The sequence below is a fragment of the Amphibalanus amphitrite genome, unplaced genomic scaffold (assembly GCF_019059575.1).
Source record: "Amphibalanus amphitrite isolate SeventyFive unplaced genomic scaffold, NRLGWU_Aamphi_draft 000004F_arrow, whole genome shotgun sequence".
Lineage (NCBI taxonomy): Eukaryota > Metazoa > Arthropoda > Thecostraca > Balanomorpha > Balanidae > Amphibalanus > Amphibalanus amphitrite.
Window position 1 is genome coordinate 997,154 of NW_024881501.1, and position 27,861 is coordinate 1,025,014.

Below are 27,861 nucleotides of genomic sequence, written 5' to 3' on the forward strand. Positions count from 1 at the left end.
AAAATGTGAACAAGCCAAAGTGCTAATAATTTTTACTTTGACCTGACCTGTGACGTCATCGGTGACCTTGAGGTCAATGAAATTAGGTTTCGTTCGACAGTTTTTCCGGGGCTATCAGACACCGTTTGAATTTTGACGATCGGCCCAGTAGTTTCGGAGTTAGGAGGGGGGGCTATGAATAGCCCCCCCCAGTAGGGCGTGTTATACACAGACCCCAGTGGGGCGCGGGTTAATCCGCGGCGTTTGTCAGCGTCTAACGTGTAGCGGGGGGGGGGGGGGCTACACGGCTCCCCCATCTCCCGGCCCCACTTAACCTGGGATAGCAAACATTGAAACAATTATGGGTTTCCAGTCCTCCATCTTCAAAATTAGTTGCTTGAGAAGGCAGTGCAGCGCCAAAATATACCAATATTTGTTCATTTCAATACTGATTTACTAAGAACAAAATCAATAGGGTACATATAAATTGCAATATAAAACATGCATTGTTCATAAATGCCGTAGCTTGTCTCTAGGCACATACCTGAGCTAGTTATGGTTCCAAAACGTTACACAGCTGCGCAGGTTTACCAAAAGCAGACATCGCCTTACCTGATTTCCGGGCAGCGAATTCTTCGCGCTTCATTGAAACCACCGGAAACACTATTTTCAGCTTGATTAGCGAGGACCACCAGCTATCGTTGACACGCTCACAAGAATATCAAAATACACTGATACTTCTCACCCGTCTAGAAACTTCAGCACCACGCAGGGGCGTCGCCACGGGTCCCCAACTTGTACGGACATATTCTGTCAGCCGTAATACTCGTCAGATGCGTTAACCCACGCGGACCCAGGGAGGGTGTTTTTCGTCCTCCCCCCCCACACACACATACACACCTCGGACGAATAGTTGCGATAGACCCCGAATGCCTAGTGGTTTTGGGGAAAAATAGAAACACATTTTACATGCATTGTTTGCTTTTTCATATTTCGTCTCTTTTTGTCCTTATCCTACCTAACCATTGTCAGCCCTGGTTACTCAGCGGACGTCACTAGCCATGCTATCTGTCTGCTGGGTCCCCAGGGGTAACCTTTTTACTAATACCTGTGGTGGCGGGCTGTCCATAGCTAAAAAAAGAGCGGGGAGTGATGTGACCTAATGTGCTTGAATTCCCCTCGTTGAATGAAGTTCTATGGTATTTAACGTAGCCAGGTCACATGGGCATGAAAGGGCACTCCTGCATACCTGTTCCACTATGTTTCACATGGTGGACAATTCAATAGGTATGGGACAAAAAAAAAGAATTGATACCAACCTACATTAGGTCAAAGGGTTAGCGACATTAGGTCAAAGGTTAGGTTAGCGACCCCGAGCTGCGGCTTTTTTGCAGATTTCTTCACCAAAAAAGGTCCTAGACCTAAAGCAGTGGTACCAACGCATTGGTCATGTCAAGACACGTCGAATGACATATAGGTTGTTTGAAAAGGTCAAGTTTTATGTTGACCTCATGTGACCTCGAATGGCCTTTGGTTGACGTTTACACATGATCAGTCTCATTTGCTGTATTTGAAGTCACTGGCTACGATTTTGTCATTCCTTTTGATCTAAGCATTCATTTAGAGAGCCTCAGGATGACAAAAGTGACATAATTAGGGTAATATGACTGACGTATCAGTAAAATAGTCTATAGAAGGATACGGGGTGTAACGAAATTATCCGGTCACCTTTCTTCCCGCTGTGATTAAGAAACAAGACAGCCTGAGGGTTTCCTTTTGATGAAGATATCGCCAGCTTTCATAAGATTCAGAAATGCCTGTAACATTCCAGCTACTGGGTTTTCAAGAAGTGGGTTTGATGTGGACAGACGCCGTATAAGCATGTATGTGCTCACATACTAATTTACGACCAGTTAATTTACGATAATTTACGACCAGTTATTTAGGCATGTTGCCCCGGTACTATGCACTGAGCAGCATGGCTTCGTACCGCGGAGATCATGTATCACAAACCTTGCTGTGTACCTCAAGGCTGCGGGGAGGCCATTTCGGACGGTTATCAGACGGACGCTATATATACAGATTATTCGGCCGCCTTTCAAAGCGTGAACCATTCGCTTCTTCTTCATAAACTAAATCAGTCCTACAAACTTGAAGGAATTGCTTTAAATTGGTTCGTCTCGTATCTGTCCGGAAGACGTCAGAGGGTCATTGTGAATGGCAAAACGTCAAATTGGACGTCAGTTCTGTCTGGAGTTCCCGAAGGATCCCTTTTGGCACCACTTTTGTTTTCACTATTCATTAACGATTTACCGCAAGAAATTAACGCCGGCTGCCTTATGTACGCCGACGACGTTAAAATTTTCCGCAAAATTGTCTCGCCATCTGACGGACCACTGCTGCAGGCCGACCTCGACCGACTCGCTGCCTGGTCTGTCAGGTGGGGACTCGCCCTAAACCCAAGAAAATGCAAGTCATTCACGATCACTCTCAGGCGTGCACCCGTCCAAACCCATTATTTCATCAATGCCACTGAGCTCGAGCACGTTGGAGAAATCAGAGACCTCGGCATCACACTAGACACGAAGCTCACATTCGCCTCACATGTCAACGAAATTGTTAAAAAGGCGAACCGTGGCCTAGGATTGCTCATTCGATCATTTCAAACCGGCCGAAAAACAAATTTTGACACCAACGCACTACTCTGTGCGTACTTCTCCAACGTCCGCTCGATTTTAGAATACGGCAGCGTGATATGGGCGGGTGCGGCTGAAACCCACACGGTGCGGATCGATCGAGTGCAGCACAAGTTTCTGATGTGGCTTTGTGCGCATACGTCCTCTCGACACCTCTCATCGCTGTCATATGCCGATCTCTTAAGCCACTTCCGACTGCCACGCCTATCTTCCCGAAGAGTCCAGCACGATTTGATGTTCATGCGAAACCTCTTTGGTTCACGTCATGACTCCGGGCTCTTACTCAGCAGTTTCGGCATGCATGCACCCACCCGATCGGTCCGCACCAGCAGACTTTTTTATGAACCCTGTCCACGTGTGAACACTATGAAGCGAGGTTTGTTTGTGAGATTGTCACACGTGGCGAACTCCTTTTTACGTAGCTCACCAGAAGCAGATTTTTTTGCTGATGCTCCTGGCGCTTTTAAAAAGCATGTTGTGAAGTACATAACATCTATTTAGCGCAGTGTCTTTTACAACACTATTTTACTTTATTCCTTTTTTTGCAGTATATCTTTTCCTATCATCTCTTCCCGTTCATTTTTTACGTTTTAATCCTTGTCATATTTGACATTTTAGATATATAGGCAAGGCATAGCATATCGAGCTCATACAATCGTTTATCGGGCGTGGTTGTTATTGTCTGCATGAGGTGTGTGTGTATGTGTGTGTGTGTGCGTGTGTGTTTTTTGTGACTTCACCTGTAAGTGGGGGTTGCCCTGTTGGTGATAGAATAAATAAATAAATAAATAAATAAAATACATACAGTTGGGCGGTCCTGGTGCCGGGTGTCCCCTTATTCACTTCCCGCTGGACAAAAATCCCTAAGATCTCTATGAAATCAGGATGACAACTATTTCCAAGTCGGCGCCCGTTAGTCCAGAAGGATAAGAGCTTCTCCTGATGTCACTTCTGATTCTCCTACGGACTTAAATGTAGCGCTCCAGCCTGCACGAAGGCAGCGTGGCTTGAATCAAAATCAATGCGCTTTTAGAAATGGAGCCCTCTCGTGCCGTCCGGTTGAGCGGTTCCAATTATTTGTTTGCCAGGATGCTGCTTCGGTAAAAATCGTCACTGAAGGTGGTCTTCTGTGACACAATGCACAGCTGGAACATCGCACATAAGCTGAACATGTTCCAGACCTGGATCTTGGCCGGATGTTTGACGCCGGTGACGGCCGGCACGTTTGAGTTACTGGCAGCCAACACAAGGCCGCTTTGACGGCTCAAAGGACAATACAGCGCGAATAGCTGCCCACTCCACCAAACGCTCATGTCTTCTTCGACCAGTGCAGTGGATGTGTTTTGGTGTGAGGCCAAAGATGGTGCACTAGCTATTTTCCCGTCCATTGCGTTGTCTTTTTCAGTTTGATGGGCAGAAGAACCAAGTTAAGGGGTGGATAGTGGTGGGCCATGATGTGGGCCTTCTTAATATCTGCCTTGCCAAGAATACAAGTCAATCTGCAGATTGATTGTTGTCGTTTCCTTGTCGCTATCTTGACAACTCTCCTAACCACTTTAGCGTTCGCGGCCGGGCTGAGTTCTAATAAAAAAGATGTCCGAATAATTTAGTCACACCCTATACCTATACCTACTCTTGCGTGACATTAACTTTGGGGCGGCCTTGGATCGTAACTTTAACCACAAATAGGGGGTCTGATAAGCTTTAACCTGCTTCAAACATGTGCGAAGACTGCATTTTTGAGGTCGACGAAACTTGTACGGACATTCCGTACAAAATTCCGGGCCTTCCAAAACTTGTACGGACACTGTCCGTAGTGTCCGTAGTGGTGGCGACGCCCATGGCACCACGCGCGCCATCCATCAGTAAACTGGCGACAAACTGGCGCCAGACTTCGAATTTAATCAGCTGACGGGAATATGCGACAGAAAATGGTAAAATTATGGACAAATGCTATCAGATTTCAATACAAGCATGGACACGCTCATCCACCAATAGGATCGCCGGATATGTCCGCAGCGACTTTGGCTCGACCAATCAGCGGACGTGTTACAGCAAATCGACGGCAGAGTCATCTGTGGTGAGAAATGGAAGCACATTCCAAGTTGACGAGAAGCATGGACATTTTTTACGATTTCAGCATGTCCACACAATTCGTAACCACTCTTATCGTGATGAATGTCCACGTAATTACCCAGAACACACAAAATGAAATCATGGACATGAGATAGATGTCCATGCTTTCGGCGGTCTCCATGTATTTCCCAAAGTTACCGTTCAAATGTCCACGGAATTACGATTGAAGAGTGCAGAGAGGCATTGAGTGGCGCGTGCGCGGACAGGGCCCTGAGGTGAGTGGCGCGCGCGCACGGACAGGGCCCTGAGTGAGCGGCGCGCGCGCGCGGACAGGGCCCTGAGGTGAGTGGCGCGCGCGCACGGACAGGGCCCTGAGGTGAGCGGCGCCGACGGGCGGTGCGCCACAACTCGCGCGATGCCGCCGTCCTCAGTGCAGCGGCGCGATGACGGCCGCCTAATCAATGACGGCCACCCGACAGACAGCCATCGATTCTCCGGCAGCCGGCCGCGCTTCACGGCGGGACAGCCGAGATGGCAGGTCAGACCCAGTCGGCACCCTGCAGAGAGGCGCTGCCGGTGGCGGCCAGCGAAAACTGCAAACACTGGTCGATACTTCAACTCTGGGGAATCATGCGAACGCAACTGGAATATTTGTCTTAGGGGCCAATGATCACTGTAGGCGATCATCACCACCCCTGAACACTGCACAGACTCTTTCTGCAGTCAGCCCATTCAAATACACTAAGCCAAATACACTAAGACCTTTCTCTCTTTCTCTCTCTCTCTCTCTCTCTCTCTCTCTCTCTCTCTCTCTCTCTCTCTCTCTCTCTCTCTCTCTCTCTCTCTCTCTCTCTCTCTCCCTCCCTCCCTCCCTCCCTCCCTCCCTCCCTCCCTCTCTCTCTCTCTCTCTCTCTCTCTCTCTCTCTCTCTCTCTCTCTCTCTCGCACCCATGGCTGGTACAGAGGTGCGTGCAGTTGATAGAAGTGACAGCTAACGTACGTGTCGTTGGCATCGGCTGAAGTCCGGCATTTCATGAAATGCCCAGGCATTAGGCACGTGGAATCCCGGCAAAGACGGTGTGGGTCAGTGGGTGGACACTCCTGGTCGTCTATTCATGGGCGGTGGCTTAGAAAAAAAAAGACTGAAGCTCTTGTAGAAATGCGCGCGTTTCAGCGAATGCCTGAAAATTTTAGGCATTTCATGAAATGACAGGCAGAAGCCGGGTAGTCACTGAAATATGGCCGAAATTAACTGAGATCACTTATGGAGAGACAAAAACAAGACGGTACATCCCTATTGTGCAACATTATCAATATTTTGCTGCCATATGACACATTCTGAATTGCGCCCACACAAAATGCGCCAATCGCCATGGCATGGGCGCATTTAGGGCTATGTCAAGACATCGAGGCTTTCAAGTTTCAATGTTATCGTATAATGTTATAAAAAGTGGTCTTTCAATAATTGGTGGTAGAAGCCGGAGTTTGACCCCAGAAGGTCTGAGGGGCCCCTACTGACCAATGAGGACATTCAGGGGAACATTATCGCCCTTGCCAGTAAAGGGCTAACTTTGCATGGTTCTTTAACCCGGCAGTTGCTGGGGTATTTCGCCACCCACCGTTTGCTGGGGGGGGGGGGGGCGTTAACCCGCGCCCCCTCCCGTTTTTCGCCAATAACTTCTTAACGCGTTACGCCAGCGACGTCAAACTTTCAGTACCTTATCATAAATCAATTTGACACGTTCCCTGAAAATTTGAGCGAAATCCGTCGGATTTTTTTTTTTGAGAAAATGACGTTTTATTATGACGTCACGAGTAACAAATTTTTGAAAAATGATTTTTTTGGAAGTTCTAGACCTCGTACGGAAACAAAAATAGCACCATTCGACTCGCCGTGAAAAACTGCATCAGATAGACACCTTTTAGGCCTTAACAACCAACTTCAAAATTTGACCTCACTTGACCTGACCTTGACCTGACCTCGACCTGAAATTCATCCAGAGATGGTCCATATCACTAATTGAGTGTGCCTATTGAATTCTATGAATCAAATGACCCATAAAACATGTGTCGCACATGCCCTTTTCTATATTTTGTTTTTGGTGACCTGACCTGACCTGACCTAACCTTGACCTTGACCTTTGAATGATCTTGTATGCAACGAATATTGTCTTGGTAGCCTAAGAACACGTTTTGGGCAATCAGTCTCAGTCCATTCTTCGGCAATTACGGTGCAAGGCCGATACTGTAGAAACTTGCATTTTGTACCCTTGACCTGACCTTGACCTGACCTCTGTCCTACTTAAGCAAAAAAATTTGAGCTCTTAAGATTCGCCTCGTTGAGAGCTTTCGATTGCCGTTTTCCCCGTCTTTCTACGACCATCGGTTCGGAAGTAAGACAGGGGGGGGGCAGAATCTGCCCCCCCCCCAGCAGGGCGCGTATGGCTGAATAGCCCAGCGGGGCGCGGGTTAAACGCCCCCAGCCGATAACTCGAGAACCAATAGGCGGCGAAACGCACGAGGCGGCAAACGAAAGAACGCGACGAGACGCTTCAGATGAGTACTTTAAAGTTGAATTTTGAGGTCACAGGTTGGGTCAAGGTCAGTGACCAAACACCTGAAATCAGGCTTTCAGTAGCATGGACTTCAGGACTTCGCAATGGGCGCCTCTCGTCGTAAACTCTGTCAAAACGGTGCACAATCCATCATATGTATAAGGTCTACAAGAGTGTCAGCTCCATGTAGGGGTCAGTCAAGCATAGGTCAGGGTCAAGGTCAGGTCAACCGGGTAGGCACATATCCCCGAAAATCAAAACTGATATTCGCAACCTGTGACACATGTTTTATGGGTAATTGGTGGCGTAGAACACGATGGTGACATTCATTTTATCATATGTGTACGTGATTGGCTCAAAAAGTTTTATATAAGAAATGCACGTATCATGGTCGTGAAGTAGTCACGAGAAATTGCCAAGATTCAGTTCAAGATTTTGGAAAATGCGGAACAACAATCAATAATCGAAGATAGCCATTTGATTGTCCATGGTATTGACAGTCTAATGGCGTTTACGGCATGTCTGTATGTCTTTTCTGTGATTTTATATGAATTTTTGAACATATGCCGTTTTTGGTCGAAAACTCAGAAATCATGACGTCACTAAAAACTCGATATCTCAAAAATGTCCGATCGATTTTTTTGAAAATTTGTCACAATAAACTTCAATCGATTCCCTACAGGTACCCAAAATTTGGCGCGCCTGCGGCGCGCCGTTTTCATGCTATAGACCGGCGAAAAAGTGGGGGCGTTTAACGCCCCCCCAGCAACTCGCGGGTTAATTCATTATTTCATGTGGCGCAATGGGGTTGGGAACTCGATTTTTTAAGAATGCATGAAAATGATCAAACTATTTTCACAGAATTTATGGTGCATACCATTGCCTCATAAAATCAATAAGCTGAGAGAAATGGGGGAAGAAAGATAGGAAACTTGATTTGAAAAGTTCTTGAAAAAAGATGCTCTTGATGCTGTTACGTCACATGTCACCTTCTGCGGTTGACAAATAATGGCGCATCTGGCGCACCACAGATTACATGTTATATCAATGGGTGAAAGATGTTGTTTGCTTCACTCTGCCATTCGCGCTGTTTTTAACTTTAAATTATGCTAAAACATTTACGGATGAAATGTTCAGTGTCAAAAATTGATGTGTCTGCCGTGTACTATATTCCCACTTAACATGAGCGCGTGATAAACATTTTATGTACCTCGAATTTTCAAATGATAAAGATGATGAATCGGAGGATGCTGAAAAGCAAAAGCTCATTCCAATATTTGGACTACTTTACGATTAAAATGTTTACATTCCTGTCATCTAATTGATCATTTATTTGTTCTTTTTTATGAAAATAACTTAAGGCGTTGAGAACCGAGGTAATTTCTATCTATACCGTGCCTTAACTTACCAGCAACAGCAATCTATCTACGCCCTACGGTGGCAAGGGAGACTGTGAAAGAAGCGTAAGATGGATTCTAAACAATTCTTTTGTGATATACTGAAGGGCAAAGTGCAGAGAAGAGCGTACAAGTCCTGTGTTGTGCCAGGCTGTTGCAGTAGCACTTATGAAACTCCGAAAACGATCTTCGTTCATGTCCCGAACAACATTACCCTGAGGAGATGATCGTCTGCAATAGCAGGAAGAGCCGATGCAAGTACTTTGAAATCCACTATCAAGTCGGTGCTATTGTTGTAATGATCACTGTGAGGTGAGATATTTTGTGCAAGGGCTGAGTGTAATGCCCAGGAAATGACCTCCATTCGCCCCCTGACCGGTCAGGGTTATAAAATTTGAGTGGATGGCGGTCCGTTTGGGGTTCAGATGTCAATTGTATTTTGTTACTGTCAAACAATACATGTTATGCTGGCAGCGAATGTGTGTAACGTCGTTTTTCGAAACAGAAGTTAGAACTGTAACGGCGGAGTGCTTGCTGGTCTCATCGTAAGTATTGTAAGTGTTGTAAGCAAAAGCATTGTCAATATTGTAAGAATTGTGAGCATTGATGTATGGTAGATATCACCTCACATGATCTCGGCTCAGATAACCCTCTCCGGTGTCCCTGTCAGTAAATGGCACCTGGATCATTACAGATAAGATAATTTGTCATAATTCTTAAAGAATTGGGTGGTTTTGACTCGTTTACTCGAGGTGCAGGTCGCATTTCAATACTTTTCCATAGGCTTGCAATGTAAAGGTCACGACTCTGACCTAACCTCAGGTCACAGATAAAAAATTCTGAGATATACAAACGACACAAGGTACTGTTTTGAAGACTTGATGAAAGGAAATAACTTCGTGAAAAACTCAAGCTCTGACGTGTTTGCAAACTTTTCTGAGGTGGGGTCAACAAACCCGCTCTGGTTACCTGACCTGACCTGACCCGGCATTTTTTTTTTTGCGGAGATGTGCGCAATGAGCATTTAGGAAAAGTCACCAAATATGAGCTGAATGTCTCGCGGCGTTTGGCAATTGTACAAGAAAATCCTGAAAGGTCTCCCCGTCCGAAATAGGGTTAATGTGTAGGTATATGAAGAGTTGCAGATGCCAAACATACCCAGATCTAAGACTGCAGTTCCCAGCGCCGCTGCAACGTTTTTAAAACAAACATACATAGGACATACAAACATGTTTATTTGCATCTGTTTTGGATAATAGCAACTCATGGCGCCATCACCCGCGATAACTGTTAGGATTTGAGATATATTTTTATTTAGGCCATTAGTTTGGCTGTAATGTTTATTAATATTAGTTGGGCGGAGTTTGGTAGTTTTTTATTTAACTTGTGGTATGTTGTGCTGATTGCGGGTTGTTCAAACCTTTCAAATGTAAGGACCTTATTGAACTCAACCCTACCCCTACACTACCCTACATACGACTGGACGCTTTCCAAGCCCACAAGCATCACGACGCCGAGATGGAATGTAGCCGAGAAATCACCCTCGCCATCTGCTCTAGAGCTAATCGTGTGGGGCGGCGTGTGGGGCGCCGCTTAGCCTATGGGGGTGCACTTCTAGTGGATGGGGGACGGGGGTGCACCTGCACCCCTTTCATATGGAAAGTTACTTCCCTGATTACAGCTCCCCGTATTGCACCTAATCAGGGAACGGCCAGCAAACGAAGGAACTATTTCTGGATGACAGGCGAATAACCGCTCACGCAAGGAGCGGAGCTCCGCCCCGTCCAAAGTGGCCAACAAAGCAGAGACAGAGGCAGCATCACATCTTCCATCAAAGAACTGGTTTCTGGCTTGGAAGATGAGCTCCATCTTTGCATCCGAGTCGGTGCTGTCAGGAATCAGCTGGTCTAATGGAGTGAGAGTAGTGAGACGACTAGCTAATGTATCAGAGCTGCCTGGTCTTCGTAGCATTTGCACCGATTCTTCTCGATCGGACTCTGAATTCTGTCCCTTCTGCGTATTACTTGAGGTATTGCTATGTAGCTAAGTCTTTGGCAGAGTTTCATTATCCATGCTTCAGGTATTGACGAAGCATAGGCGCGGGAGCCGGGGGGGCAGTGGGGGCAGCTTGCCCCCCCAACTCTGGGGCCGTGAGGGCGGTGCCCCCACAGCTTTGAGACGGAATACCACACTTTTTTTGCATTTTTTTTCTTTTTTTGTTGAAAAAGCCGAGGGGTGAAAAATAAGTGGCCTAAAACCGGTGAGAAAACTAGATTTGGGGGTACCCTAGGTTAATCTCTATTATGGTGTGCCCCCACAGTCGGAAAGTAGTTCCCGCGCCCCTGTGACGAAGTGTCATTTCTAATCTTCCTCAGGTAAATTACTATCCATGCTTTGCAAACAGTGCCATAACAACACAGTTAATTAATCACCAAGCTTCTTTGCAAGTTCCAATACAGTTGAATCGCACGCGATTTGAGTGCAAAAATCAAGAAAAGTGCCAACTTGTTCCCGTAAAATATTTTGAATATTGACCTAAAAAAATGAGTAATTTCCAGATAAAATAACAGCGAAATCAGTTTTCGCTTGCCAATAAAACTCACAGATATTGAAGCTCCATTATTAAAGGAACATTTTAGTATATGCCATTCTTGATAAAACTTCTTAGCCACGCAATACCAGCGCAAAATAAAGAGACACTGAAAACACGACCAATCACTCCGATTTACCATAGGAAAATACATAGAAAATGTATGTCTCAACTGCGCCAAATATACAGACAGTTATATACCTACATGTGACGTCATGATTAGCCCGACCAATCAGAAGCAAGTTGTTTTCAGCCACAAATAATTAATTTCTGAACTAACTAGGCATTTTTTTAACAAAGTGATTTTAAATTAAATCATTAAAAATTCTGAGCTTTTTTATTTTACCAAAACATACAGAGCATGCAGATAGGTCCCAACCCTATTAGGGCATGCTGTGCCTGAATGCGCCTTTTGCAGGGGCTAGGAAACCCGTAATTTGTTCCAAAAAATGTACATTAATTATAAGAGTGGAGATAGATTTAACTAGAAAAATGTTCATCGATCGTTATTAAGCAGAGACCGCATTCACCAGACACATTGCTTAAGCACAGGTTGAGTTTCTGCTTAAGCGGGCGCATAATGGCAACTCTCCCCTATTGGTCATTTTGGTCATGACATGACCTGAAAAAGGTCATATCTCCGAAACCAAAAACCACAGAAACTTGAGATTTTTAGTGGACGTTGAGAAAGGATAGAGAAGCAGCTATAAGAAAAAATCAGGCTTCTAGTGTTAAAATATCTAGTGCATGGCAGAAAACTACCTGGGGGTGGCCCCCCCCCCCATGTGCTGGCGAGGGTTAAGCTGGTGACAGAATGATATTATACCAAATGAATCCATCCCAGCCCAATAACACCATAATCATAGCAATCTTGTCATCCTTATTCCTGATTCCATGTCTGCGGTGCTGACGAAGCTTCGACGAACAACGCACGAGCTTTGATCCGCCTCTGAGCGGACAGCCAGCGCTCACTGGTGGGTACGCCGTGAACCAGTAGTTGTCAATCTCGCCACAGGTGGCGTGCAGTACGCATCCCGCAGTCTGCGATCGGACATGGTGCACTACGGGCGAATACAGGCTTATTTACACCTGTCCGTGCTTCTATCCTCAGGATACTGAAATCCTTTTCCTCCACGCCACAGCCACCTTCCGGGCTGGGCAGGCAACTTTATCTCATGCGGGCTGCTCCCTCGGAGCGGCACCGCTGCTCCCGAGGGAGCGCACCCCGTAGCCGGGTGCAGTGAGTGCCTTGGGGCTGGGTGGCCTGTCCTCTGGACGGGCTCAGCCCCGGCGACTCACTAGGGTGCCTGCCCAGACCAATGTCTCCCCCTAATTCCTATCATCCTTCCGGCTCTGCAATGGTCTTGTCGACCGAAAGGGCCTAACCCAACAAAACAAAAAAAGGCTTATTTAACTCTCGCCGCCCGCCGGACCTATTGGTTTTCTATATACGCGCCGACCGCAGGGGATACTAAACCCCTTACCGTTTTGCCACTGATGGAGCTAGAGCGTCATGGCAAAAGCGGGCGTGTGCGCCGTTACAGACGCAGCGACTGCTACCCGATTTTAAGGTCTCAGCTTAACCGGTGATCTCTGAGGTCAGGTCAAGTGAACCAAGGCACGGGCTCGGTTTTTGATAGATTACTTGGAAAAAAGCTCACAGTGCCACGATGTTGGCATCATCGTATTCACCTCGCTCAGGCACGTCGAATGGTATACTTTGTTTGGGTGAGGTCAACTTGAGGTGTTAACCTCGGGTCAAGGTCAGGTCAGAGCCCCCAGGTCATGAAGTTGGTCGAAGGAGGTCATATCGCATATCATTCGATCCGACAGGTCTTCCTGAGTCCATTAGTGGCTTAACTGACTCGCTAGCTGAATTTGATCGGGATAATTATTGACGAAAAAATCATGTGATGCTAATTACCTACCTCATAAATGACGTCACGCAAGGTTAACAATGCAAGAGTGAAGCAAGTGCAGGTCTTGCAAGTCCTCGCAAGAAGTGCATGAAATCACGATTCCCTATGCTCGAGATAGTTGGAGATCGTTCCCGGCGCCAAAATAGCAGTTTTCTTTTTTTCCCCCATTGACTTGTAATGGTGAGTTGACGTGACTGACCTGACCTCATGTGGCTCTTAGATGAAATCTGAGATTTACAAGTTGCGTGAACTCTGGAGGATACTACGTCCTGTAAGTTTTGTCTTCCTGTGAACGTTCTTCTGGCACTGAGGGCGTTGCTGTGGGGCGTTGCTGGCATATTCTACCCCCACCCCTGTCTAGCTTCCGAACCGATGGTCGTTGAAAGACGAGAAAAGCGGCAATCAAAAGCTCTCAACAAGACGGATCTCTGTAGTCAAAAATTTTCGCTTTAGTAGATCACAGGTCGGGCCAAGATCAGGTCAACGGAACAAAATGCAAGTTTCTACATTATCGGCTTTGGAGCGCAGTTGGCGAAGAATGGACTGAGATTGCTTATCCAAAATAGTGGTGTCAATCGGTTGTCAAAATTTCGGCATACCGAATACCGATAACGAACGAATGCCGATTTGGTATTCGGTGTCGTGTGTTCGAGCCCTTTTCCTTTATCCTCCCCGTGCCTATACTAGTTTCCTTTCCGACTTTTAAAGGGACCCTCCCACCTTAACATTAGTTTTGAGTTGAGATAGCCAAATTGGTGGCCATGGTCTGCAAATACCGGTTTGGGCACTCACAACATCGAAAAATGCTTTAATTCGGAGATATTGAATTTCAAACTTGCAGTTTTCGGATTCTAAGGGGCTAATGCATTGAGATGCCCCCTTAGAATTTGTGACGTCAGTGGTGATCTAACGATTTTAAAACCTTATACTAACATCTTTGTAAAGCAGTGGTGGTATATGCTATTTGCGCGCAACATCTGCCGCGAACGCCGCACTTCCAAAATGAAGTCGCTAGGAACAGCGGAGATCCCAAAAAAGTAAACAAAAGTAAAAGTCTAATATCTTGAAAACCGGTGAATATTTTTCGGTGAAATTTGGTAGATATTCGTTTTTGCTCTTTCTGAATCCAGCGACATCACTTTCATGCCAATTCATTAACCCGCGCACCGACGGGGGTCTGCGCCAACTTAGTACCGACGGGGGGGGGGGGGGCGGATGACCGCCCCCCCCCTGAGATCTCGAGAACGAAGCAAGATAGCGACAAGCGGTAAACGGCATCGGATACGCACGGTCAAGATCTACAATTTTTACTAAGGTCATTTTCAGGTCAGGTCAAAGATGACGTCACAGGGGTCGAAAAAGTCAAAATGGCGGCGCTAAATATGGAGAGAGTTTTTCTCGAATAACTTTCGAATTAGTCAAGATAGGAACAAACTAAGGGCATCATCGTGATCCTCTCGTCAATCCGCATCGAATGATATATATGTTGACCTCGAAAGGTCAAGGTCAAAGGTTGACCTCAGGTCACGTGACCTCGAGGTCATCATGTATATCATTCGATGCGTCTTGACGAGCTGAACACAATGAGACCATCCACGCGTCTGTATCTTGTTCCTGTACGGAGTTATTGGCCAAAAACCTTTGGTGACCTTTGATGACGTCACATGACCTCACAGCTGCCCAACAGCAAAACAGACCTCAAGGTAGTGAAGGTTGATCGTATATAAAGTCATGTATGGTATATGGGGCCATTCCGACCCGTTTTAGTGGTAAAAACAGGGAGTTGATTTTTCCCCCATTGACTTATAATGGGGAGGTCGCGAAATTGACCTGACCTTAGGTCACCGATATCAAAATTCCGAGATATACAAATTGTAGCTACTAATGACCTAATAACATCCTGCGACTTTCAAAGGCCTCCGACATCTACTGTAGCTCTGGCACGGTGACAAAGTTGCAAAAAAGTGACTTGAGGTTGGGTCATGCAAAGTGACCTGGTGACCTGACCTTGAAAGGTAGGAGGTTCAAACTTGCACACCATGTGTAAAATTGATAAGGGAATAGTCATACCAAATTTCGCGGCGCTACGCGCCGCGGTTTTCCCGCTATTTGCGAAAAACCTCAGGGGGGGCGGATATCCGCCCCCCCCCGTCGGTGCGCGGGTTAACTTTTTGGAAGGTGGGAGGGTCCCTTTAAAGTATCCTCTGTCTGGTAGCCCGTCCTGAATCCTTCACATTGCGCCGTATAAACCGAGTTGATTTCGCCCCCGTTTCGTCCTCGTGGTTGAGTTCCGCCCTGACTACCGCCGTGATTGTGTCGCTGCCACGTGTTGAGAGTGTTGGGAGTCGCCGCCGCCGCCGAAGAGAATATAAAGTAAAATCAATTCAACTCTTTCTTGACAACGAACCGGCTATTTTTATTGTTAATTTACCACATAGTCCTCCGCTGGCCGGATCAAGATTTGCTGTTGGTTGTTCTTTGCTTTGATTTTGATTGAGATTTTGATTTTGAGATTGAGATTGAGATTGTGCCTTCAAGATTTGAGTGTTTCTGTCAAGAGCTGTGATGGAGGAAAGTGAACTGCGCCAGAAGCGAACCTTAGCCAGAGGTAAGGTAACCAGACTTTTGCGTGACCTCTCTGCCAGTGATCAGTCGCAGGAGGATGAGCTGGCCCTACGCATTCACCACCTCGAGATGCATTATGAGCATATGCTACAGTTACAATGTGAACTTGACAAACATGGGATCGAGGATGATAGCTCACACATGCAGGATGCGTATGATGCTCTCTTCAAGGCTAAGCGTGTTCTAGCCAGGCTCGAGAGGGGAGTAGCTTCTGCTCCAGTACTGCATGAGCGCCAGAGTGCTTTTAAACTTGAGCTAAAGCTGCCTAAGTTTGACGGAGCAGTTGACACATGGCCTGAGTTCTGGAACCTGTTCAGAACTGCTGTTCATGACAACAGAGCTTGTTCCCCAGTGGAAAAGTTTGTGCACTTGAAACTGTACCTGACTGGGAGGGCACATGCAGCTATCCAGGGACTGCCGTTGACTGATGCTGGATATGTCAAGGCCATTGAAACCTTACAGGAGAGGTTTGACCGTCCGGACCTGCTGAGGGAGTCACTGATGCAGAGACTGTTGAACACTCGCTGTGTCCCTGATGACCATGACCTTCTGCAGCTGCGTCAGATGGTGGATTGTTTGGTGTCTGATGTTCGTGCACTGGAGACGATGGGTGTGGCTGCTGAGTCGTTTTCTGTGCTTCTCATGCCTGTGCTGAAGTCCTGTGTCCCAGAGACGTGGAAGCTGCAGTGGATGAGAGTGCAGAGTGGTGTCTCTGAGACCCTTCCAGACTTCCTGCAGTTTCTGCAGAAGGAGGTGCAGATGAGAGAGGATGCAGCTGCACAAGGGACACCAGCCGCCAGCCCAGCTGTTCACCAGAGTCAGCCGTCCCAGCCGAGATCAGCGAGGTCAGCCACCAGTGTCCTCAGGATACAAGGCGGGTCAGGCAGGGCTGGTTGGGTTTGTGGAGTGTGCCAGAATGGGAGGCATGGCCTCTCTGCATGCCCCACTTACAGGAGCATGGATGTCGCCTCACGCTGGAGGGCCTGTGCTATCAGTGTCTGGGGCCTCACATGGTGGGAGTGTGCACGAGCTCTGCATGTCCAAGGTGCGGTGAGGCTCACCACTCATCTCTGCATGATGCGGGAGGGTCTGCTGCCCCTGTGCGCCCATCTGCTGCCTCTGTGCGCCCACCTGCTGCCTCTGTGCGCCCACCTGCTGCCCCTGTGCGCCCACCTGCTGCCCCTGTGCGCCCGCCTGCTGCACCGGCTCGCCAGGGCTTTGCTCGTCAGTCGCCTGCTGCGCCCCACCCGCCTCGTGCTGTTGACCGCTCAATGCACGCTGTAACGTGTACAGCGCCTGCTGCTGCTGCTGCATGGTCGCCTGGCTGGCCTGACCATCTGACCTTCCAGGACAGTCGGACGCCAGCGTGGACAGAGAGAGCGCCTGTTGAGCAGCCGTCTGGAGGTGAAGTGACTGGGCACACCTCTGCCGTCGGTCCGTCCGTCCAGTCGCCCAGCGCAGCTGCCGTCCAGCCGCCCTGCCAAGCCACCAGCCCTGGTCAGGGTAAGCGCCTTTACAATGTGAACGCTCAGAGCAGCTGCTTTGTTCAGACCATGTTGGTAGAGGTCAGTGGACCGGGAGGTGTGTGCCAAGTGCGCGCACTCATCGATGGAGGCTCTGACTCTTCGTTTATCAGGTCGTCTCTAGCAGAGAAGTTGGGCCTGGAGACTGAGGAGCAGGGAGTCTTCGCCTGCGTCGGGTTCATGGAGAGGACTGAGGAGGCCAGAGTGTACGACCGAGTGTCAGCTAAGTTGACTGGCAGACAAGGAGGTGAGGCCACACTGTCTTTTTGGAAAACTGATCGCCTGTGTGTACCTGTTGGGACGTACAGCCTGCCTGAGAACCTGTCGCTGCCCCCAAGTGTCGTGCTCGCTGACGACTACCGCGAGGGGCCTGTGGATCTGTTGATCGGGTGTGATCAGATCTACCAGGTTGTGATGTGGGACCAAGTGGAGGTTGGGCCCGGACTGCGCCTGATTGAGACGGTGTTTGGTCATGTTCTCCATGGGCAGGCACAGAACCAGCAGACTGAACAGAGGCGCGTCTACCGCTGTCAGCTGGCCGACGTGGAGAGGATGTGGAGCCTGGACGCCGTGGGAATCTCGGCGAAGGAGACTGCAGACGAGGTGCCACCTGAGCCGACCTGGAACCCAGAGGAGCAGCGTTACGAGATGGGTCTGCTCTGGAAGTCGGACAGCAGGCCGGCCTCCAACCTGGCGTCTACGGAGCTACGCACCCGACGGCTGGTCTCCAAGATGAGTACCGACGAGCCCGACAGGTATGATCGTCATATCTCCGAGTTGATTGTGAACGGTGTGGTTGAGGATGCCCCTCTCACAGATGACCCTGATGACGCCTTCTTCCTGCCGCACCGGGGTGTTGTCCGGGGTGATAAACTGAGAGTGGTCTTCGACGGGTCCGCTCCTGATGCCACTGGGAGGAGCCTAAATGAGTACCTGAGCCCGGGGGAGAACCTGTTGAGCCGTCTTCCCTCTGTCTTGCTGAACTTCCGCACCAATGCTGTTGGTTGCCAGGCAGACATTCGAGCCGCCTTCCATCAGATCGTCCTGAAGGAGGAGGACAGGCGCTACGTGCAGTTCCTGTGGGGAGACCGCCACCTGCGCTTTCAGAGGGTCCCGTTCGGCGTATCCTGTTCGCCGTACATGCTGTTGCGCACTGTGTGCTGCCATGTCCGCCAGTGCCTTGTCTCCCAGCCGGAGCTGATGCAGAAGGTGCAGGGAGCGCTCTACATGGACGACCTGTGCCCGACGTTCGGCACTAGAGAAGAGGCGGCTGTTGGGATGAAGGAAGTCAGCAGCGTCTTCAGCAAGGCCAGGATGGAGCTGCACAAGACCCGCACCACAGGTGATGTGTCCTCCGAGGACTCAAAAGTGTTGGGTCTGGCGTGGAACACCGAGACTGACCGACTCGCTGTGACCGTGCCTGAGATGTTGTGTCCTCGCACCAGGAGTGAGCTTCTGTCCGCAGTGGCAAAGCCGTTTGACCCGTTGGGCCTGCTCACCCCGTGGCTGGTCAGAGGGAAGGCTCTGTTCCAGCGGACCTGGTCGGTGGAGCTGACGTGGGACGAGCCGCTGCCCGATGCGCTGCAAGCAGAGGTCGCCGCCTGGTGGTAAGATTCTGCCGGCAGCACTGTCTCCTTCCCGCGTGCTGCGCTGATCGGTGAGACCAGTCTGGGCACGCATGTCTTCTGTGATGCCTCCAAGACTGCCTACTGTGCCACTGTGTACGTCTCGCAGGGTGGGGAGTCTGATTGTCAAGTTGTCCGTGACAATGCCCTTGCTCTCGTCAGTCATGCGCCGCGGTCAGTCAAGTGGCGCTTCATCCCCGAGGCCGCCCCGTGGTGGGTCGTGTTCTGGGAACGGCTCGTCGGTGTGACAAAGAGCGCCCTGAAGATAACGTTGCACCAATGTCACCTGTCGTATGATGAGTTGGCTGTGACGCCGTATGAACTTGCGTTTCATCTCAACCTGAGGCCCCTGACCCCTGGTGATGGAGATGATCTACTTACCCCGGCTCACCTGTTGTTTGGGGTTACCACCATCTCCGGTGTGGTCTGTCCCAGTCTTGACTCTGACTCCCATGTGGGCAGGACCTGGCGTAACCGGCGCCGTGTGAGTGACCGTCTCGTCCGTCGGTGGACGACCGAGTACCTCGAGACGCTGAGAGGCTGGGCCGCGTCACCGCGCGGCCACCCCACTCGCCTGCCCGCGGTCGGCGAGGTCGTCCTGCTGCAGGGCGAAGGACGCCGGGGCACGTGGCCCCTCGCCCGGGTGGTGTCGCTCATCCCGGGACCGGACGGCCGCTGCCGAGCGGCTTTTCTCCGTGTGCGCGGCAAACTAACGCGGCGACCAATCTCCCGGCTCTTCAGTCTGGAGGCCGCCGAGTAAGACTCTCGTCCGCGCGCCTGTCGGTGTGTGCGCGGAATGGCGACTGACGTGCCCGAGTGCCGAGTTGTGAGCTCGGAATGGCGACTGACGTGTCAGAGTGCCGAGTTGTGCGCGCGTCAGAACCAGAGTTCCGTTTCTGTGTGCGCTGATTGCACGTGGTTGTACTCAGTCTGTCATGTGAAGTGTCGAGACGGGTTTAAGCGCTGTGATTTGTTTTGTGCGTCTGCCTGCGCACTTGTACCGTCGCGAAGCGCCGAGCTGGCTGCTCGCGGTCCGCCCTGTGTTGCCGACGCTTGAGCATTGGCTTTTGCGAAGTAACCAGAGTTACTTCGGGTGGGGAGTATGTCGTGTGTTCGAGCCCTTTTCCTTTATCCTCCCCGTGCCTATACTAGTTTCCTTTCCGACTTTTAAAGTATCCTCTGTCTGGTAGCCCGTCCTGAATCCTTCACATTGCGCCGTATAAACAGAGTTGATTTCGCCCCCGTTTCGTCCTCGTGGTTGAGTTCCGCCCTGACTACCGCCGTGATTGTGTCGCTGCCACGTGTTGAGAGTGTTGGGAGTCGCCGCCGCCGCCGAAGAGAATATAAAGTAAAATCAATTCAACTCTTTCTTGACAACGAACCGGCTATTTTTATTGTTAATTTACCACATTCGGTATTGCATACCAAAAACTTTTGGTATTTTGCAGGGATTATAAAAACCCACTGATGTTATAATAACATTATAATATTATTTTGATGAGCATTTTGAGTGCAAATTTGATTTGCAAAATAGCATTGCATGAAGATAAACATGGCGTGCATGACACGTTTCTCTCAAATGCATGAATCCATCACAAACAGGGCACAAGCATTAACCTTGTTTGTGCATGTGTGCGTGTGTGTGTGTTTGTGGGAGAGGGCCACAGACACACAGCGATTTGTTCTCGTCACTCACCCTTGCACTTCTCGTTTACAAGCGCCTTAAAAATGTCTGTTGTTATCCCAATTCCCTCCTCGTTTAGGCCTGCAGTGGACCTGTTCCGATCATTCCGGCGGCTGGTGGCTCGCCGTTTGCAGTCCGGACGGCGACCACGGCCGCAGACGATGCTCCGTTCCGGGCGGGCCGGCTGACGAGCCCCCCGAGAGGCTCATATTTCCACTGACCTTTAGCTGCCGGCATAAATGATGTCACGAGGCGGCGCCTTTGCTGGCGGACGTCGTGTTTGTGTGCGTGCTAGAGTTCTGCGCGGCTGCAATTTTCCACAGCCTAGCCGCCCCGCAGCCGTGGCTCCACAGCCACAGCCGCCCACAGCCGTAAATGTTCAAATGGTTGCTAAATTCGAATTCAGCTCCAAAACTAGCCTGAAAACATGTACAATTAGGACAACATGTAACATTAGGACAACACGCTCCTGTTTAGGACACTCTTTTCGGAACTAGAAATGAAATATCTTTGTCTAGGGTGATCGTTGAGCAGTAAAAGCTTCTGATTTGTGCTGGTCTCAGCTCAAGCTGCAAAACTGCTATTCCAGTTCAAAACCCCATGCTAAATGTGAACCAGATAATGCCGAGATAATGCACATATACCAGCCGCAGAGCAATGCTTACCTCGCCGGCTCCGGGTCAGCTTGTTTTCAGTGTGGTCAGTCTCGACAGCGCCGGGCAGCGAGCGGAGCACCCGCCGCTGGCCGGCCCGCATCTGAGGCAGGTCCTGACTGATGGAAGAGCAGAAGGGGGCCAGGTCGAACCGTTCGCCGAACTGGACTTGCCGGTTCACTTTCCGCAGACCGGAGCTACTCATCTTGAACCGCTTCAGGTGGATGGCCAGCACCGGCGGCGGACTGTAGATGAGCAGCTGCTTGGTGGCGTTGCAATGAGAATGTTGTTGCGCAGCTCCGTGCAATTGTCACAGCCGAGCTTGTAGTGCCGTCGAGCAGCTCGGGCGCCGTGTACTGATTCAGCCAGTACAGTAGGCTGTAGTCAGTAGGCTGCACTCCCCGGCGGCCGCCTGTTTTCGCGGCGTCAGTGTGGTCAGCGCTCGACTGAGCCATTTAGGGGAGAGTGGGGCAAAAGTTTTTTTGGGGGGATAGGCCCTTTTGGTCCAATGAGACCATTTCAGAGCCCGAAGGATGATAGGAATTAGGGGGAGACATTGGTCTGGGCAGGCACCCTAGTGAGTCGCCGGGGCTGAGCCCGTCCAGAGGACAGGCCACCCATCCTCAATGCACTCACTGCACCCGGCTACGGGGTGCGCTCCCTCGGGAGCAGCGTTGCCGCTCCAAGGGAGCAGCCCGCTTGCCTGTCCAGCCCGGATTGGGGGGTTGCGGCATGGAGGAGAAGGATTTCAGTCTCCTGAGGATGGAAACGAGAGACGGGTGCAAAAGTCGTTGTTGAGCTGGACGTAGTCCACAACTGCCCAGAGCATGTAGCTGAGACACTGGGGCCGCCGGTACCGGCCGGCAGTGACGCCGGCTGTAACGCCGACTGTGACGCCGGTACCAGCCGACTGTGACGCCGGCAGTGACGCCGGCTGTAACGCCGACTGTGACGCCGGTACCGGCCGACTGTGACGCCGGCTGTGACGCCGGCTGTGACGCCGGCTGTGACGCCGGTACCGGCCGACTGTGACGCCGGCTGTGACGCCGGCTGTGACGCCGGCTGTGACGCCGGCAGTGACGCCGGCTGTGACGCCGGCTGTGACGCCGGCAGTGACGCCGGCAGTGACGCGGGTCGTTGTGGATCAGAGCAGGCAGGCCGCCGTCGGAAGGTGGTATAGGCCTCCCAATGACCGCTGAACTGTCACGGAGCTAATCTGCCGCACAGGAAATTGACCTGCGGCCGGCTCTGCGAGGTCGGCAGGCGCGATCCCCTCCGGACGTGTGTACGGCACATACCCACCAACATCGCCGCACTGCGCACCTTCTGTCATAGACGAAAGTGTAACCAGCGTCTTTTGTAACTAGACGCTGGTATACTCATTCGTCCCTCGGAGCGCTCTCCAAGGAGTCGACTAATCTTCATCGTGCTTTTCCACTTTGCCCTACGCGTCAGCCGTCAACAACGGCACAGTATTTACATTTTACATATCCCTTGGCCACACATGTATTGCAGGCACACATACGTATATGAAGGCAGCGCCACCGGATCCATTCGCCGACGGCCTGGCTGCCGGGGCCCGCGGGAGCAGGCTTCCACACTAAATGTGATTGCCAGCCAGGCTGGTGCTGATCGAATTGACGACTTCTCCAAGTAGCTGTTAACAAACTGACGCCACGAGCATGGACGCACCCAGACGAAATGAGTGAATTGCACTGCAGTCCATTAGCGGAATTGGAATCAGAGGCAGAAGGACCATGCAACACCACTATCGGCTCGTCTTACACCTACCGTATTGGACCTGTAGTTTATGTACACAGAATTACTCTCGTGCCGTGCTGGTGGTCTGAGTTTTCCTTATCGTGCTGGGGAGGAAGGGGCCTTTTCGCCCCCCCCCCCTCCCCCACGTCTACTGCTGGGCCCCGTAGCGACACGCAGTTAATCGCATGCGAAAGAACGTTAAAAATAATGACGGAAATACACCAGTCATTTTCTAAGGTCGGGTTTCAACGGTTTAAGGCTGTTTCAACAATTTTCGAAGCACGCGACGCATAACTCAGGAACCAAGAAAGTTATGGCGGAAAGGCGCATTCGATAGCTTTTTTAAAGGTCTTTCTGAGTATTGTCCTCTGATTTGACCTCAGTTCAACGGTGTCCATAGGGCAACCTCCAGAGGGTAAAAACTAAATAATAGCCGTTTTTACGAAAAAATGTTTTTTTTTTCTGCAATAGCTTTGACTCAAGAGTGTCGCGGCAATTACTTTGGCCAGCATCGTGTTCTTCTCGTCGAGACGCGTCGAATGAAATATGCCTATGATATTGACAAATTATTTTGAAAATTGATCTTAGGTCAAGGTCATGACCTGACTGGAAAAGGTCATGTTGCATATCAGTCGATTCGTACCGTCGAGCCGACCACATCTAAGGCGCTTTCATCGCTCTGGTATGCATTTATCAGAAGTTACTAGATGGCCAAGTTTGCGCGATAACTACATATAGGGTAAGGTGCCTAATTAGCGACCCTTTCCGATTTGCGACCTACCTCCCTACAGAAAAACTGTCAGGAGAAAACGGGGTAAAAACATCGTCAAAAGGTCAGCCATACTTTGGTTATCAAATTAAATTATTTTCCGGTCGTCGATGTTTCTGGTGGGACGTTTCAGGTGAGTTTAAATAAAAATGACGAGTTTCTTATCCAAAACGTGTGTGTTTGGGCCCTCTCTGACGAAAAGCGATGCACATTAGGATGATGCACCTTTTTTATTCTTAATCGACATTCCTTTTTTAATTGATTGCCGTTTTCCCATAGTGAATCGCTCAACTGTGCACAGCATGGCGGTTAAAAATGTGTCGCAACTCATATTTCCTATTTGCGCCTGACATGGTCGCAAATAGCTCAAGAAGGGAAAGAAAGGGGAAAAGAGAGAAATGAAAATGAGGTGTTGCTGAAGCTTGCAATGTGTGGCAGGGGATGCCAAATGTCGTCACCGACTGCAGGGGTGCCGAATTCAGCGCGGACCTCGAATATCATACAAGATAGCCCGCAAAATTTGGGTTTCCGCCTTCTTTTCGCCTTTGGTGCATCACGTGATCAGTTTTTACTTACGTAAATGTGTTGGATAAACGTTCCTGTTCGAGTGATTGAGTGCTTTGCGTATAGGTTACCTTTTTGAGATCATATTTCATCTTTTCAGGCGTCGCATTTTTTGCCATTTTTAATATGGGGAAACCCATAGGCTTATTAGCGACCCTCCCCGGTCGCTAATCGGGAAGAGTTCCCTATTAGCGTTTTTTGCAATGGTTTGCCAAAATGCTCACTACAAATAAGTTAGTGAATATGGGGGCAGAAAATTACTATATTTTAATAGAAAAATGAACGATCTCTCCGAAAATCAAGCCAGTAACACAGTGACACCTACAGAACGTGAGCAATGACGGCTCAAATTAAGGGGGTCGCTAATTAGGCACCTTACCCTAGGTACCTATGTTTTGAGTATTTTAATTTTACGGCTGCATTAGTTTTGGTGCAGAAAGTTTTTATTTTTATTAGTTGGGTGTATTTGGGAAGTTGTTTTTAATTCAACTGTGTTGTATGTTTGTGCTGATTGCGATATGTTCGAGCCTGGAGTATGTTAGGTCCTTGTTGAACTCAACCCTACCCTACCCTACCCTTCCCTTCCCTATCCTATCCTTCCCTACCCTAACCTACATTACCCTACCCTACCCTACCAGACTCTACTTTATCCTGTTTTCCAGTTTACTGGAGCTTACTTTTCCGGGGCAGAACTTTTCGGCCCAACCAGCCGCCGTGATAACTTTTGTCGACACGTGACTATCTCCAAAACGGCGCACGTGCAGATCGATCGATGATCGAATTTCCAGGGGAGCAGAGAAACACCGAGCCCCGGGTCAGGCTGGCGTCCACGCGGCGGGCAGGGGGCGGAGCAGTCGGCCACCATCACAGCACTGCCGGAGGACTGGGGCGCCAGTCAGTCAGTCGGCGGCGAGCACCGACCCGGATAGGTGCGGGGGGTGACCGCGCGGCGCCCACACCCGTCCGGACAGGTGCGAGGGGTGGCCGCGCGGCGCTCACACCCGTCCGACCAGCGCCACACGACCGTGCAGAGTGGGGCGCCGGCAGTGCCGACCGCGGACAGTGCCGGCCGAAATCCACAGTGGAGAGCCGGGTGTGACGCTGGCCAGAGCTGGCCAGAGCCGGGTGTGATGCTGGCTAGAGCCGGGTGTGATGCTGGCTAGAGCCGGATGTGACGCCGCGCTGGCCAGAGCCGGGTGTGACGCTGGCCAGAGCCGGGTGTGACGCTAGTGACATACTCCTGCCTAGGTGGCGCATCTATCAGATGCAAACTTAAGTCGGTTCCTCACCCGAGTTCTTTCTTAGGTCTTCAATTTTAATTACAATTCCCACCTATCTATATGTAGCTCCCAAAGCACACTACAAACATGTAAAATTGTACATTTATGCACACAATTTCATCAGGCAATATTTTAACCCTCGACCGCACATGCCAATTTCCCATCCTAGAACGCACATGGGGGGGGGGGCACCCCCGGGCCATTTCGTTCCTGCTGGAGATAGAACTTCGCGAGAAAGACAAACAGATTCTTTGGGAAGAGACGAATCCAATGGTACCCAATTTTACCTCATTAGGTCAATCATTAAAGGGACTATCCCACCTTTAACATGGGGTTTGAGTTGAGATAGCCAAGTTTGCGGCGAGGTTCAGAAACCACCATCTATCTAGGTTGCAACCCCCGCGGCCTCTTGGTGCTGAAGAAATTCGTTCCCTTCATTTAAAAATGGGCCTTGTACAAGGCCCTATCTTCAACATGGAGCGACCGTTAGTGTGACGTCACCTCGTTTAGTCATTCTGATTTAACCCGCGCCGTGCTGGTGGCCTGAACTTTCCGCCGAGTGCTGGGGGGGGGGCGTTTTCACGCCCCCCCGTCTAACTCGGCTCCTGGGCCACGTAGCGACACGCGGTAAGCGGCAATCGAAAGAGCGTCAAAAATAAGGACGAAAACACTTCGGTCATTTTTTGGGTCAGGTCAAAGGTCAGGTCACCAGAGGTCACCAAAGGTAAAATGTTGACTATTTCAACATTTTGGAAACTGCCAACGGCTATCTCGGGAACCGATAGAGCTACAGCGCCGCGGAAAAGCGCATTCGATAGCCCTTTTACAGACCTTTCTGAGTAATGTTCTCAGATTTGACCTCAGGTCAACGGTTTAGCCTCCAGAGGGCAAAAACTCCAAAAATAGCCGTTTTTACGAAAAACGTTTTTTCGTCAATAACTTTTGACTCATAAGCGCCATGACATTACTTTTGCCAGCATCGTGTTCCTCTCGTCGAGACGCGTCAAATGAACTATTTGTTGACCTTGAAAGGTCATTTTGAAAATTTGACCTCAGGTCAAGGTCATGACCTGACCGAAAAGGGTCATGTTGCATATCAGTCGATCCGTATCGTCGAGCTGAACACATCTGACGTGTTTTCACCGCTCTAGCACGTCTCTATCAAAAGTTATAGCCAAAAAACTGCTGGCGACCGTTCATGACCTGAGATGACCTCAGGGGCACACAGAGGGGTCACAGGTGCATTTTTCCTATTCAGTGTGTCATGTTTACCTATGAACCGATGTTTGAGAGCGTTTTGAACGATATTCGTCCAAAAGAGGCGCATTTCAATTTTCTCCCATTGACTTATAATGGAGAGGTCGCAAAATTGACCTGACCTTAGGTCACAGATATCAAAAATCCGAGATATACATTTTATACATACTGTTACTCATATCAATCGCTGAAAGTTTCAAAGTGATCGTTCAGTCGGTGTAGCTATAGCGAGCCTTTGAACTTTTTCTGAGGTAAGGTCACTTGACGTGACCTGGTGACCTGACCTTGAACGGCCTAGGTCTGAAATTTTCACAACATGTGCGGAAATGATGTAGGAACACGTGTACCAAAAACGGCGGCGCTGCGCGCCGCCGTTTTTGAGATATTCGCGAAAAACCTGAGGGGGGGGGGCGTAAAAACGCCCCCCCCCAGCACGGCGCGGGTTAAATGGGTTTGTTCGTTGAAAAAATCACTTAAAACTTGGTCTGAACTTTGCTGTGGTGCCTACAGAGTAAAAAGAATCAGCTTTATGACAGTAATGTGGCCTGGGGAAGGAGGCAATTTTGGGCTGTGACGTCACATATTTGAAAGTTTGTGTTTGGAATATGGGAAGCCTAAGATGTTTAATGAAAAGTAAATGCCAGAACCGTGTTCCTGGTCATCCAATCTATAAAGTCGGGCACAATTTAACTGGTTTTAACAACATTTTAGAAGGTGGGATAGTCCCTTTAAAGGAAAAGGGTCACCTTTAACATGGGGATTGAAACTGAGATAGCCATCTTGTAGCCCGTGTCCGAAAACCTTTCTGTCTACCTCCTTACGGCCGATTTCGGCCTCCATTCGTAGTTATCGGCAATTTTAAAAGAAAATACGCCAGGAATGCGTCCTTATCCCAGGAATGCGCTCTTA

General features: G+C 49.6%; 2 protein-coding genes across 3 annotated transcripts in view; both read left to right on the forward strand.

Annotated features, from left to right (window-relative positions):
- LOC122375460 (inactive dipeptidyl peptidase 10-like) overlaps window positions 1-27,861 on the forward strand; it is a 191,392-nt gene that overhangs the window by 4,540 nt on the left and 158,991 nt on the right. The window lies entirely within an intron of this gene.
- On the forward strand, window positions 15,425-20,342 carry LOC122375759. Of its 2 annotated transcripts, XM_043355373.1 has the most exons (3): window positions 15,425-15,819; window positions 16,564-16,681; window positions 17,186-20,342. In XM_043355373.1, the coding sequence occupies exon 3, from the start codon at window positions 17,390-17,392 to the stop codon at window positions 18,968-18,970; it is 1,581 nt and encodes a 526-aa protein (XP_043211308.1). In that variant the 5' UTR covers window positions 15,425-15,819; window positions 16,564-16,681; window positions 17,186-17,389; the 3' UTR covers window positions 18,971-20,342. The 2 variants fall into 2 exon arrangements, with proteins under 2 accessions (XP_043211308.1, XP_043211228.1); XM_043355293.1 differs by lacking the exon at window positions 16,564-16,681.

What these genes read in the sequence shown, in the direction of transcription:
- LOC122375759 (XM_043355373.1), top strand. Translation starts at nt 17,390, where the DNA reads ATGTTGGTAGAGGTCAGTGGACCGGGAGGTGTGTGCCAAGTGCGCGCA.